The sequence below is a fragment of the Terrapene carolina genome, unplaced genomic scaffold, assembly GCF_002925995.2.
Source record: "Terrapene carolina triunguis isolate 2854851 unplaced genomic scaffold, T_m_triunguis-2.0 Scaffold236, whole genome shotgun sequence".
Lineage (NCBI taxonomy): Eukaryota > Metazoa > Chordata > Testudines > Emydidae > Terrapene > Terrapene triunguis.
In genome coordinates this window covers 13,943,950-13,958,107 of record NW_020664587.1, presented here as the reverse complement: position 1 = coordinate 13,958,107, position 14,158 = coordinate 13,943,950, and the positions used below count along the sequence as shown (strand labels likewise).

Below are 14,158 nucleotides of genomic sequence, written 5' to 3'. Positions count from 1 at the left end.
ACACACACACACACACACACACACACACACACACACACACACACACAGATGTCATAGATTTCTCATATCTAAGGGCCAAACCCTGAAAGATTCTGAGTAACTGTGGGAACACAGGTATTCAGCACCTCTGAAGATTTGACCCTGTGATTCTGCCGACAGGTAGGTAGAAATTCTTAGTTAGAAGGCCAGTCAATAGGGATCCTTGGAACAGAGGCAAAATAAGGAGAGAATCCATCACTCAGCCACCGTGTAGAACCACTGATACGATCACAGCCTTAGCAGGGTTCGATGTTCTTCTGCAAAAGTAGCTCAAGATTAAAGCAGGATTTGCCTTCAGGCCATTTTCTATCTGCATGTTAACATGATGACACGATGCTGGATCTACGGCCAGAGGAGGCATGGGGGAGATTAGATTATTTTCTTTCTTGGCTTTTTTTCAAGCATAGTTAGGTTCCGATAGGGGACTGTGTAAAAACGGCCCCTTCTTGCCCCATGTATTCGCTCGTGTGCCTGCTGACTTCAAGGTGCAAGGTCTTGCAGAGCGGTGGGAGAATGAGCTGAATTCTATTCTGCCTCGTGCATCGGCAATCCCCAGTTCCGATTTGGGGATCTTTGTCACTGAGGGGGACGTAAGAAGTGTGGGATGAACAGGGCTCAGCTCTCAAATCCTTGCTGGAATTGGAGGTGCCTTTAACTGGGAAGCTGGTTGGTTGACTCATAAACTGATCAGGTAGGATCAGAGAGTGAACTTGAAACCCGGTAGTGCGGCTTTTTCTGCCCATAGATGTGCACTTCTGAGCGTTCCCAGCGGAATCCTGCTGTTCGCTGATACCGTTTGCAGAAGTGTTTGGGAGCGCACAGGCTCTGATTCAGGGGACCTGCTGAAAGTGGTGCTCTGCGTTCAAAGAAATGAGTGTCCAACTATTGAGGCAGGCGTCTTTGGCCTGTTGAATTCCCTGTATCTGTGAAATGCCCAACCTTGACATCTTCACAGAAGGGCTTCAGAGAGTTTTAAGCAGGACAAAACTCCCTTGGGTTAAATCCTGACTGCACTGAAGTCAATGGCAAAGCTCCCACTGGCAGGTCTTCTCATCTCCGCCCTTTCTGTTTTTCCAGCTCATCACTGCAAACAGCCAGAGACCCCATCCCATGCTAATGTAGGTGCCCTAGATTTGCCCTCCTTGGGCTACACCTTGATCTACTCCTGCCAGAGTGGGTACTATCTCACAGGAGGATCCGAACACAGAACCTGCAAAGCGGATGGCAGCTGGACAGGGAAACCGCCCATTTGCCTTGGTAAGAGCCCTGAGCCCGCAGGGAGGGAAGGGACCGATTGGCTTGGGTTGTGTCTTGAAGCCCATCCCATTGCTACAGCAATGAGGAGTTGTGATCCAAGGGGAATTTGCTGTCTCCGGATACATCTGAGAGAAGCTGGCAATGGTCTTGTTGTTTTGTGACTGCAGGTCTTATATAAACATATAAAGCCTGATCCAACTTGCGATGATGTCAAGGAAAACACTGTCATCAGCTTCAATGCCAGGTGACTCAGGCTCATAGACACCAGTGCTAGCAGCTGAAGGAGATTCTCTGTTTTACCTGCAGTAGCATTTGGCTCTGAAGAACCCTAGTTAAAGTCCCAACAGAAACCGACTCCTCAAAGAGAGGCAGATGGATAGGAGGGGAATTCCAGATCCCAGGGCTATTCCAGCTACCAACGGGCTGTTTGGGGGGCCGTTTGGGGTGCCAGTTACTGGGGGTGAGCACGCACACTGTGGGCATGAGAAATGTTAGCTCAATGTTTATCTCCTCTTGCTGCTCCTTTCTGAGCTGTCACAAATATCTGAGCGCTGGGAAACGAGTGTGAAGCGACTCCCACACATCCATCATGCGTTGCCACAAGGGAAGGGATTAAACCATACTTCAGCGTCCTGTAATATTAATTTGCTGCGGTTTTGCCCATTCTTTTCAGCTGATATACGACCAAGCGGAAGACCGGTTGGCACTGCCAGGGATCCACCCCTTGCTAAAGTGTCAGGTACTGTAGCCTGGTTATTTATTCTGTCGGAAGCATTGATATTTAGTCTTAACGCAGAAATGGAAGGTGGCAAGGAGCAATCTACAGCTCCCCTGCCTTTTCCTGTTATCAAATCGATCGGAAGGCTAACAAATAGCTTTTCGATTGTTCCCCGCAGTCCTTTAAACCATAGGGCTGGTGGAAACACCCAGAGTCCCCTAGCCACTGGGTTCCATGGTAGCACCACACTTAGACATCTGTGAGAATCACAGCCCAAGGGAGTTAGGCACCTATCTCCTATTGAATTTCTCTTTGGCTCCTTTGAAAATCTCAGCCCTGTATGTCTCCTCGGACTAGAACTGGTCAGAATTTTTGATTCAGAAACTTTTTAATGAAAAATTGTTGTTTTTTCATAAAGAAAACTTACCAGAACAGCTGTGTTGTTTGGGGTGGGGTTATTTTTTATTTTCCAGTGTTTTGTCAAAACTGGACATTTCAAAAGGTCAGAGTTTGTTTTTTATCCCCGTCTCTCTCCTCCTTTTTTCCTTTATTCCTTTCTGCTGCCGAAAACAATAGAATGAACCAGGGCTTGGGGGTTTTCTCACTTTGTTTTTCTTTTCATTTTCCTTTTGCCACTTTTCAAAACTTCCTCAACACTGGACAAGTTGCAGACAGAGGGGCAAAAGGACAAATTAAACTCCATAAATTTTCAAAAATTGGAGAAGTTGCAGGGGCCTCGGTCATTCATCTCTTCTGTTTACTCTCTCTGGCACACACGTTAGGCTCCCAAGGAATGAAATGTTTTAGTCTAATGGAAATCTTTTGTGTTAGTATAGGGGTATCTGGGTGAAATTGAATGGCCCTGTGTACAGGAGATGAGACTAAATGATTAAATGATCCCGTCTGGCCTTAAACTCTATGAAAAATAATATGGATCAGAGTGGCAGTTTCGCTTTTCCTTTCATGCTCCTTGGCACAAAAAAAAAAAAATGAGGGGGAAAAGGAGGAGGAGGGGGAGATTCTAAATTTTTCAAAAAACAAATTGCGATAATTTTTTTAAAACATGACACATTTGTTCACAATTTTTTTTTTTTCAATTTTTTACATGAGACCTTTGGGAGAGAACTTTAAAAATCAAAAGTACTTTTTAGAGGAAGGATGGTCTTGTGATTAAGACCCTGGCGTAACACTCAGGACTCCTGGGTTCAATTCCCACCTCTGCCGCAGGCTTTCTGTGTGACTTGGACCAAAGTCACTTAAACTGCTCTGTGCCTCTGTTCCCAATCTGTAAAATGGGCATAATAACATTTCCTTTCTCCTGCCTTTTGTCTGTCTTTAAATTGTAATTTCTTTGGCTAATACACTATGGCCCAGATTTTTAAAGGTACTCCAGCGTTTCTCTGCTCAGCATTGCAACACTTAACTAATTTAGGAGTCTCAATCTCATTTTCAAAAGAAATTTAGCATTTAGGAGCCAAAATCTCTTTGACAGTCAATGGGCTTTAGAGGAAAATGAAAGTTAGGCTCATAAATCACTTAGGCTTTGTAATCCTGAGCACAGCACCACATGAGTACCTTTAAAAATCTGTGTCTGTCTCCTACTATGTGTATATACAGCCCCTCGCATGATGAGTCCCCAAACATGGCCAGGGTCTCTGTGCAGTACTCTAATACAAACATTATCAATACTTTTGACATTTTGTGCTGCTTGTTTCCTGTTTACCGTTTCCCCACTTGAACAAGGAAACCAGACTGATCAGTTTCCCTTTAGTTTCTAGTCTGTTACATTTTGTGTTTCTCATGTGTTTAGGGAGATTTTTGTGCATCCGAGTTTCCAAACATGACAAACAATTTTCTATTCATATTAGACTTTTTTTAAATACATTTTTAACCCAGCTGAAATTGCACCTTTAAATAAATTCATTCCTACAGATCTGCCTGTTCTTTGTCTTCTTTTCTGCCTGTTCTTTGTCTTCTTTTCCTCCCAAGGGATGTTCACAATATTATCAGTCATCGAGCAATATGGTAGAATATACCTTGCATTCATTCAGCTCTGCTCAAAACCCCCTCTTTCCTCCCCACCCCTCTTTCTTACTGTTTCCAGTTCCCGCCGATGTGTTTGCAAAGAATTCTCTGTGGAAAGGCTCTTACGAATACATGGGAAAGAAGCAGCCCGCGATGCTCTCTGTCACTAGCTTCGATCCCACTACCAGTAAAGTCAATGCTACTTTGATAGACCACAGTGGCGTGGAACTGCTGGTGTCAGGTAAGGAGACCTAGCACGGCGGCATCTATGGATCCACACTCACCATGGCAGGTGCAGTCAGACTCTTGCACTGAAACGGTGGCCTTTGGAGTCACAAACTGAAGCAGCGTTGTTCTGTCTTGTGAATGATCTTGATTGCCTGCTGGATCTTCGACAGAACCGCTGAGCTTTGAAACCTCCGCTCTTTGATAGCGTTAGAGATTGAAACCGAGGAGTTGCTGCACCTGGAGTTGCTTGTATATAAGATACAGACTTTTGTTTGCTCTGATTCCAGCTGAAAGCCAGTGCTGAGCTCATACTTGGTTCTGCAGTGGCAGATTCACAGTTAGTTCATACAAATGAGGTGAAAAGGCATAAACACCTCCTGCCTCCTTCGCCTCCGCTCCGTGCTTCCTATAATGAACTGGTTATAAAGCTTAAACCCTGACCGGCGAGGTTCTTCCCGTCCTCCAGATGGTTTATTACCCTGGGCAGGTCTGTGGGGTGGTGGTTTGTTTTGGTTTTATCGCTTCGCGGTGACACATTTATATGGCGCAGGAGTTGTTTCTTGCTTTGGGAAGAAGCCGTTATTGTGCCACCATCTCTGGCTCCGGTAGAAAATTCTCGGAAGCTACTTTTATAAATTGTCATCTCAGACTATTTGTTCCCCTGGCTGAGCCCCTGCACCTCCATATCGAGATAGGGCACCTGCCCGGTTTGCTAGACCAAGAATGGCTGATTGGTAAAACCCCTGTGTTCTTTTCCAGGCATTTACAAGAGAGAAGACATGCACCTACTTCTCCAGGTTTATCAGATCACAGGACCGGTGGAGATCTTTGTTAACAAGTTCAAGAATGATAAATGGGCTTTAGATGGGCACGTAAGTATATCGGCACATGTGCAAATGTGTACTGTAAGTACACAACCCTCTTGCGTGACAGTGTGTGTTAGTGTAACAGCCCCTTCGTGGGTTATCAGCAAAGTCTGACCTTGAGAACTACAGCACAGACCTCTGCCACCTGAGCTGAAAGAGTAACTCACTTAGCTGGTAGCAGTAGTAGGTTGTTATCCTCTGCTGCTAAAGGGGGATGCAACGCTCTCTGCCAGTGCATTAGATTAACATTGCACAAGCAGCCCTTCTGCTATCACTTATGGCCATAAGGATTTTCATTTCCCAGTGTTGTTAAATCTGCATGTTCTCCAGATAACGCAAAAGACGAAGCCAAGAAGGTTAATTCCAACTCAGCATTATGTCTCGGTTTAACATCCAAAAGAGCTAATCTTTCCCTGAGGACTTGGCTTCCCACACCAGCTTTTGTCTCTGGTAACTTCACATGTGCCTCAGAGGCCTCCTGGAGCTTAGGAGGAGACTTCATCTGATTGACCCCATGACCAGATGCAGCCTTGGCTCTGGCTATCTCTGTTATCTGCAGTATGTGCAGCAGTTATTACAAACAAGTTTTCCCCCCTCAGGAACAAGTTGTTGGGTTCTTTGGGTTTTGGTTTTTTTTAATGCTTTCAGCTTTCTGTGCAATTGAACTAAATTAATGCTATGCATAAACTTGGAAGAGATTGCAAAGACGAAGCAAGTTCTGCTCGTAAACAGGTGGCTAATGTGGAGTCTCCTGTAAAATCCAGCTGCTGCACTTCTCAAGCTGCTGTTGGGAGCCAAGTACTAAACTTCATGTGCTGCAGCAAACGGTGCATTACAAGAGTTTGGATACTTTGTTGGTCTTGTTTTATGGCACACATTTTTCCTCCGTTAGACTCAACAGTTAGTTTTTTAGTGCCGCTCTGTGCCTTCAGCTAGAATCTCCTAACAAACAGGTACTTTGCAGGACTTCCGGACACCCAGTGGGGCATCCGGCGAGACGGATGCCAGTATTCTATGCAATTAGAGAGTAGAGTTGGAAGCAAGACTACCGAGAAAATCAATGGTGGGCTTCCATTCTCTCAATAGCTACCATGGTAAATTCGCTCATCTTACATGTCACGGGATTATGTTTCGAGCTGCCATTGCTACAGACTCCATCTGGCATCTGAGAATCACGCTGGGTCCTTTCTGCATCTCCTCTCCTCACCTCTAATAAATGATCCATAGTCTGAAACTTTAGCTGGCAATTCTTTTGATGCTAGCCAAAGCAGAATAGACTCCGCTCATTCACCCAAACCTGGGTTGGCTCTGCAAGACCAAAAGGAACAAACCCTTGGTTTTGTCAATGAAGTCAGCTGCTGAAGATGCTAAGATTAGAATTCACCCCTGTGCCAAGGGCCAGCATGAGATCTTTACAGCACTTGAAGTTCAAAATAAGGCTTCAATTGAAATTACATCTATGCTCCCCATGTTGCACTGGGGTGAATTTCACCCTCTGAAATAATATACATTGAACAGGAGAGAGTGCCATTTGTATGTGGCCATGCTTCTAATATTAACCGAGCACATCATGAATATTAATATCGGATATTTAGCTAAGTTGATCTTTGGGTGAGTAAACGTATCCATGCTTCTGCCGCCCACTGTGCTTTGAACAGATTTATGGCCAAACCACCAGGGTTGTGTTACATCTGTAGTAAGATACAATGAACTTTTGAGACTCCATTGTAAATATGATTTATTTGGGCTCCCACGATTACAGGTCTCGTCTGAGTCGTCAAGCGGCACTTTTGTATACCAGGGCTTTGTACGCGGCAAAGGGTTTGGGCAGTTTGGCCTTCAGAGACTCGGTAAATTTTGTTTTATTATTATTTCAATATCCGGATGGTTTAAGATGGATTTTGGCACTGGTGAAAGTTTGAAAACATGAAGTGTTTTACCATTCTTGCATTTTGGTTTTCAAATATACCGGGCCTTATCTACACGCGGTGTAAATTGGCTTAATCCGACTGATGCTAGTGGATCTGCTAGGATTTGGCCCAATATTCCTCACTGCTTTGGCTGTTTGATCTGTCCATCTTTTAAACACACGGGCCTCCTCCCTTACTCTCAACCGCCTCCTCCTGAAGCAAGGGTTGACCTCTGCATTGGTGATTTCGTGCAAAGGATGTCTAGCCTTTGCAAAAAAAAAAAAAAAAAAAGGATGTTCTTAACTCAGGTTAGCTTACTCGGGTTAAAATAGCAGTGAAGACATGGAAACTCGGCTTTTAACTCAGGTTAGCAGCTTGAGTTGAAACCCAGGCTCCCCTACAGGCTGTCACTTGTGCTGCTAACCGGAGTTAAAAGTTGAGTTGCCATGTTTTCACCGCTATTGTAACCTGAGTTACACCCAGGTTAAGAACACACCTTTTTTCCAGTGTAGACGTCCCCTTACATCCGTGGCGTAAGGCGGTAGCTTTCTCTATGGCACGGGGATTGGCAGAGTCAATGCAGGCGAAACACGCCTCTTTAAGGATAGCAGAAAGATATATATCGGTAATGAAGCCAAAGGAAAAGACAACCCATGTGGTCTAGTTGTTAGAGTAAGAGACTGTGGAGCCAGGACTCCTGTGGGTGAAATCTTGGCTATATTGGAAGCAATAGCAAAACTCCCCACTGCCAGCCTGAAATCATGCTACCTACTGGACTGGCAGCTGGCAGACCTGAGGCATGCCTCTGTCACTGTCCAGTGTCAAGCCACTCCACCTTTCTGTGCCTCAGTTCCCCCATCTGTCTAAAGGGGGTGAAACTACTTTCCTGCCTGGTGGGGGTGTTCTGAGGACACATTCATGACTATTTCTGACATGTTCGTGTCCTGTACTGGTGGGGGCCTTTGGAGTACCTGGTACAGCAGACAGAACTGGAGTCTTTTCAGAACGCTACCTGCTAGAGAACTGACTCTTAGGTTTTCCATCAGCTGTTGCTTGCTAGTATTTGAGATACGATTAGCCTGCTGTTACTGCAGCTCTGAGCATGACAACATAAGCAGCCGCCCCACTGCTCCTCTTCCATCCCTGTCTGCAATCACCCAGTTGCTAGCGGGCCAGCATTAACATGGGAGTACAGGGAACATGAGTGGTGCTGGAGACATGTGCCGCATCTCCCCCTTACTAAACCGTGCTCAGGAGACCCGTGTGCTGTTTGTTTGTTGTTATAGGGCTCAGTATTTTCCCAGAGTACAAGTGCCCCATGAAGATGTTAGTTGGCTCCTTTCTGGTGTCGTATGTCCAGAGGGCTCTGTCAGTAAAACTTTAAGGAAAGTTTACAAGGGGGTTCTTAACAAAATTGGCATATCACAATAAGAGTAACTTATATTGACATGGAGCACCTTTCCTGCCACAGACACCCAAAGGACTTTACACACTGTACATAGACTCACACTATGCATTAGCGATGGGCCCATAACAAAAATACTGATATGAACAACTCCCCATTTAAAGAAAGCTTGGGTCCAATCTGAACTGTGCAGTTTGGGCACGTCTTTAATACACACACACAGACACACACAGAGAGAGAAATCACTCCTCCCACCACTGAAATGCAGCTACCTCTGGGGTGAAACTTGTGTCTTGCAAATTTGGGGGCATAGTTTCTGTGCGCCAGCCCATAGCAGGTGATGTTCGAGACTAAAACTCTATGCCAGTGTTTTCAAAATTCCGTGCCTAAAGTTAGTTACCTAAATCCATATTGAGGCACCTGGAAAGGTGACTTGGTTTTCCAAAGGCTTTGAGGATGAAGGGTAAAATTTTCAGAAGTGCCCGACTTAGGAGTCTAAGTGCCATTGACGTTCAGTGGCTCCTGAATCACTTAGGTACTTGTGAAAATGTTCCCCTGAGTACCTGCAGTGCCTGCTGATTGCCATGGGTGTTACAACAGCTCAGTGCCTCTGAAAATCAGGGCAATTTTATTTATGATTGTATAGCTCCTTGACTCCTGTCAGAACCCCATCCTGTTCTGAGCAGGCTATACCCTTCCCCCTAAGGGATCTATATAAGAGAGAGACAAACAGACTTCCTGCCCTTAAGGTCTCAGCCCTAGATGTGCTGGGAAACCCTTCAGAAATAAAAGCCTGCCCATAGGACACAATCAGTCCAGGGGCATTGTGCAAAGTCCTCCGTGAACAAGTCAACCAAAGCAGTTCTTGTCCGACAGTCCCCTGGTGGGGGCCAGGAGACGGTCGAATTACAAAGCAGGACTGTTTCTGGACCAGGTTTCCTTCAAAACTTTTGTTTGAGGGCATCAGGTAGTTCCTTTCTCTCTCTTTTTTTAAAAAAAAAAAAAACAAGCGACAGCGATTTTCATCGCTGTTTTATGTACAGAGCAGCGTTAAGCCAGCGCTTCGAAAACTCCGCAGTTTATTTCCATGGCCAGGTGCCAGCTCTCTCTGAAAGGAAATGTGTTGCGTTCACTTGCTCCCCAATCAAACCCAGGAGAGTCGTTAATAAGCAGTGATGGGCAGATTGGTGTTGAGGGCACAGGCAAAACTGGCTCCTCAGGGGAACTTTGGAGGAGCTCTTAGGAAACACCCCTTCCTCTGAAAACCAGGTGCTTCGAGTTCACCCCCTGAACTTGAGGCTCCCCCAGTCACTAGTTGCTTTAGAAAATCGTGGTCTTTACTTTTAGACTTTTTTTCTACTTTATTCATTTAACAAAATACTCCTCTGACAGTAGGTTGGGCGCCAGCCTGAGACTTGGGAGACCTGGGTCAATTCCCTCCTCTGCCACAGACATCATGTGTGACCTTGGGCAAGTCGCTTAAGCCCAAATCCTCAAAGGCATTTAGGTTCCAAACTCCCATTGAAATCGGTGAAAGATAGGAGCCCAAATATCTCTGAGAAACTGGGCCTTAGCCTCTCTGTGCCTCAGTTAATCTTTAAAATGCAGTTCATAGCCCCGCCCTGCCTCACAGGGGTACATGAGGATAAATTCATTAAAGGTTGTGAGGTGCTCGGATGCTACGGTTGTGGGTGCCAGAGAAGTACTTTAGAGAGTACAGAAAATGGTTTGTGAGACACAACTGATTCTTCTTAATGTTTTCAGGCTGGGATTTTCAAAGCTCTGGTGCTAACGTGAGGCTCCAAAATGAACAGCCTGCTTTTCAAATGGGGGGTTAATTTTTGAAGGCACACCTGGCACTTAGGCACTTTTGAAAATATTATCCTACATGTCTAAATGATTTAGGAGCCTAAGTCCCATTGGCTTCCAATTGCAATTAGGGTATGATTTACAGAAAGCACCTACGTCTCATTTTCAGTAGAGACGTAGGTCTGAGCAGTCAATGGGATTGCAATTCCCAAGTGCCTAAGTCACTTTTGAAAACGGGACTTAGCCTAAATCACTGAGGGGCATTAGAAAAAGTTACCCCTCACTCCTCTCGCCTGTGTTGGGTGCCTGTGATTGGTACCTTTGAGCATTCCCCCTTAGAACCCTACCTTTCGGCACTGACACTTGAGCATTCTGGTGTTAGTATTTTTACTTTACTTAGATCTTTGCTGTTTTGTTTTGTTTTTTTACTATGAAGTCAATGTAGAAACCTCAAACTAGGCAACATTATGCGTTGTACTATAGCTGCAGTCCAGCCTGCATATGAATCCAAAACTTTAAATTATCTTTACGCTGAAGCATGGAATGAACTTGTTCTAGCAGAACTTGAGCAAACCCCAGTTCCCAGCAGCTGGGGTTTAAACGTATTTACTTCCGTTGTGTTTCAGACATCAGCCGGATTGAAAACGATCCAGAATCAATAGGACATCATTTTGCATCAAACAGCAGTTCTGTGGCAGCTGCCATTCTTGTGCCTTTCATAGCCCTGATTATTGCAGGGTTTGTGCTTTATCTCTACAAACACAGGTAGGTTTCAGGAGCCGAAGCGATTAAAAAAACCTGTTTCATTGCTGGGCCGCGAGGGGCAAGGTATGGAGAAAATGGGATCGAAAAGAGCTAGGTGCTGAGGGGAATATTAATATTTTCAAGCTTAGCTTAAGAGAGCTCCTGATCGTTCTGCTTTCTGATGTGGTTGGTAAGGTGAGGAAATACTGTAGCAGCATATTTGCCAAGGACTGGGTAATTTAACAACTGCTAAGAAGATTTGTAGCAATGCCAGGTTAGATAAGGCAAGCACATCTCATGCTTCAATTTAAGACTGATCCTGCAGGTGTTGCAAAGAAATTTTTTCTCAGGATTGATGCTTTACAGCGAGCGCTGTGGCTTTGGTTTGAAACTTCATGTATGTTGGTCACTGCAGGAGGTAGGATACAGGACTTGCCCACCCCATGGTCTGGTCCAGGGTGGCCAATGATGCCTTTGGAAATCTGGGCATTGCAATGATAGGAAAGCTAAGGGTGAGATTGTCAAAAGTACCTAAGGGGTTTAGAAGCACAAGTCTCAGAGAACGCTGGTGGAATTTGTGCTGCTAACCATCTTGGGTGCTTTTGAATGTCTCCCCCTCAGTCCATGTGCTAGTGACCTGAGCATCATTGCTAGCTGGCTTATGCAAATGACTGATATTTACATCTTGGTAATGCTAGTGCTGCTCACCACTCGGGGATGAGTCCTATTCAGTTGCACACGCAGCTTACTCCTTGGAACCGAGACACAACAATGGAAAATTGTGGGCACTGAATGCTTGAGAACCTGGCCCTGAGCTCGTCTCAAAATTTGGCCCAAAAGGCCTGGTTAAGAGTAGTTGAATTACCCACAACTCCAGCTGAGGACAGTGGAAGTCCCAGTTGCTTGGCACCTTTTAGGATGACCTTGTAAGCTCTGCAGGCTGCAAACAGATTTCACCTGCCATTGTTTTTTTTGTCTCGGATCCGGTACCGTTTCCTCACGACCCTTTGTCTTGAAAGGAACAAGATGGGGGAGCTTCATCTTGTTTTGCCTTACAGCAGGCAATTGGGTGTCTCTGAAAAACCTCAAGTCCCGATCAGATAGCAAGACTTCTTTTCCAGACCTGTCCTGCTAGCGATTCTGGGCCAGATCCTCAGCTGGTGTAATACAGCATAGCTATGCTGATTTACACCAGCTAAACATCTGGCCCTCCATTCCTGCTTAATGCCATCAGGGCACCACCAATGAGGTAATATTGATACAACTAAGAAAGCACCCAGAGATATCCTGTAGATATCCATTTGGGCACATCTGACCCTGCTCGAGTGTAGTGAATTCATTAGAACTTTCTGTGAGACAAGGTGGGTGAGGTAATACCTTTTATCGGACCAATTTTATTGGAAGGGAGAAGCTTTTGAAATTCACAGAGCTCTTTTTTTCAGGTCTGGGGTAGGTAACCAGGATGTCCAAGGTAAATACAAGGTGGGACAGATTGTTAAGCATAAGAAGTTCACATATACTGTAGGAGACAACTTAAAATGAAGTAGGCAATAAACCCCTCTGCAGTCATAGGATAATGGAGGGTTAGCTGGCAGTGGGGTGTGTTACAAATCGTTGTAACGAGCCATAAAACCAGGGTCTCTGTTAAGTCCATGGTTTTTAGCATCCAGCAGACACTATTTAATTTAAGTTCCCAGGCTCATCTCTTAGACCTTTCAGTGTTGTTTTGGCTCAGCATCCGAGCTGGGAGAAATGGTCACAAGCCAGATACCGTGAGGAACTAGCTGTGATCTCTTTGGATTCTGTTTCCGGCACCCTGCAGGAGAAGACCAAAAGTACCGTTCAATGGTTATGCCGGCCATGAAAACACCAACGTCCGAGCGACGTTTGAAAACCCGATGTACGACCGAAACCTACAACCCACGGACATCATGGCCAACGAGGCAGATTTCACTGTCAGCACCGTCTGCACGGCGGTATAGCACTCATCCTCTCGTGCGGTGAGTGTGAGAAAAGAAAACTGGATACTTGGCTGTTGAAGGCACCCGCAGATCTATCTATCTCATTGGCCCAAGTGCCGCGCTGTTAGTTGGACGGAAATGGGTGTTGATCCATACAGATCCCTGTTTGCCTGTGAAAACCTAACGTTTAATTGGCGTCTTTTGGAATTCTAAGTCCAACCCGCCGAGAGGCACATGCTCACCCCTGCCCTTTCCCCCCCACCCCAGTGAGGAGAACAGACATCTGGTGGGGGGAGGGGGGAAGTGAGTCCAAATTTCAAACTGGAATCATTCCCTTAATAAAAATACAAAATTGCAGGCAGGGAATCTCGCCTAGTGGTTTCAGCAGGAGCCTGAGTTCGAGTCCCTTGTGAATTCGGGGAGCGTGAATAGCCTTGTGGTGAAGGCGCTGGATTGGAACTCAAGATCAGGACTGGATTCCTGGCTCTGTCACAGATCTCCTGTGTGACCTTGGGCAACTCACTGAGCCTTTCCCTGCCTCCGTCCCCTCTGTACAATAGGGATAACAGCCCTGCTCTACCTCACTGGGGCGTTGGGAGGATAAATACATTGCAAGATTGTAAGGTGCTTAGATGCCGTGGTAATTGGGCTCAGATAAGCACCGAACAGTTAGAAAGTTGTTACAGTCAGATCTGTGACTCATCTCAGCTTTTGTTAAGGGGAGTAGAGACAGGTTCAGTCAGTCAGCACCAGTGCTTGAACCCAAATGTTTGGGAATCCATCGCTGGCAGGCAGACACACCAGGCTATTATACAGAGGAAGAGATTTGAGATCGTCCCCAACACCTTAGATCCACACATCCAAACACTTTGGATCTGATCACTGCAGTTTGGTTCCATCTTTAAGCAGAGACCATGATGCTGTTACTGAGACTGCCTTGTGCACAGTGGGAGGAGAGGAGCAAGGTGGCCCAGTGGTTTGGGCAGTAAAAGACTTGGAAAAACTGGCTTCAGGTCCCTGCTCTGCCACAGATTTCTTTTGTGACCGTGGTCAAGTCACTTAGCTTGTCTGTGCCTCAGTTCTCCATCTGTATGGTGGGAATCATAGCCTTGCCCTACGTCATAGAGGCGTGGGGGTGGGAGGGTAAATACATTACAAACTGTGAGGTGCTCAGATATTATGGTAATGGGTGCAAG

The 14,158-nt window shown here is 45.6% G+C and overlaps 1 protein-coding gene across 3 annotated transcripts in view; it reads left to right on the top strand.

Moving 5' to 3' along the window:
* The window catches only part of CSMD2 (CUB and Sushi multiple domains 2), a 376,903-nt gene extending 363,920 nt beyond the window's left edge, over positions 1-12,983 (top strand). Inside the window, exons 60-66 of one of the 3 annotated variants that reach the window (XM_026657125.1) lie at positions 1,117-1,296; positions 1,970-2,035; positions 4,119-4,280; positions 5,027-5,139; positions 6,896-6,983; positions 10,884-11,022; positions 12,824-12,983. In XM_026657125.1, coding sequence (XP_026512910.1) covers positions 1,117-1,296; positions 1,970-2,035; positions 4,119-4,280; positions 5,027-5,139; positions 6,896-6,983; positions 10,884-11,022; positions 12,824-12,983 — 908 coding nt within the window. Of the gene's footprint in view, positions 1-1,116; positions 1,333-1,969; positions 2,036-4,109; positions 4,281-5,026; positions 5,140-6,895; positions 6,993-10,883; positions 11,023-12,823 lie in introns of all 3 variants that reach the window. The other 2 variants (XM_026657127.1, XM_026657126.1) reach the window with 2 other exon arrangements.
* The last annotated feature ends 1,175 nt before the right edge of the window (positions 12,984-14,158 follow it).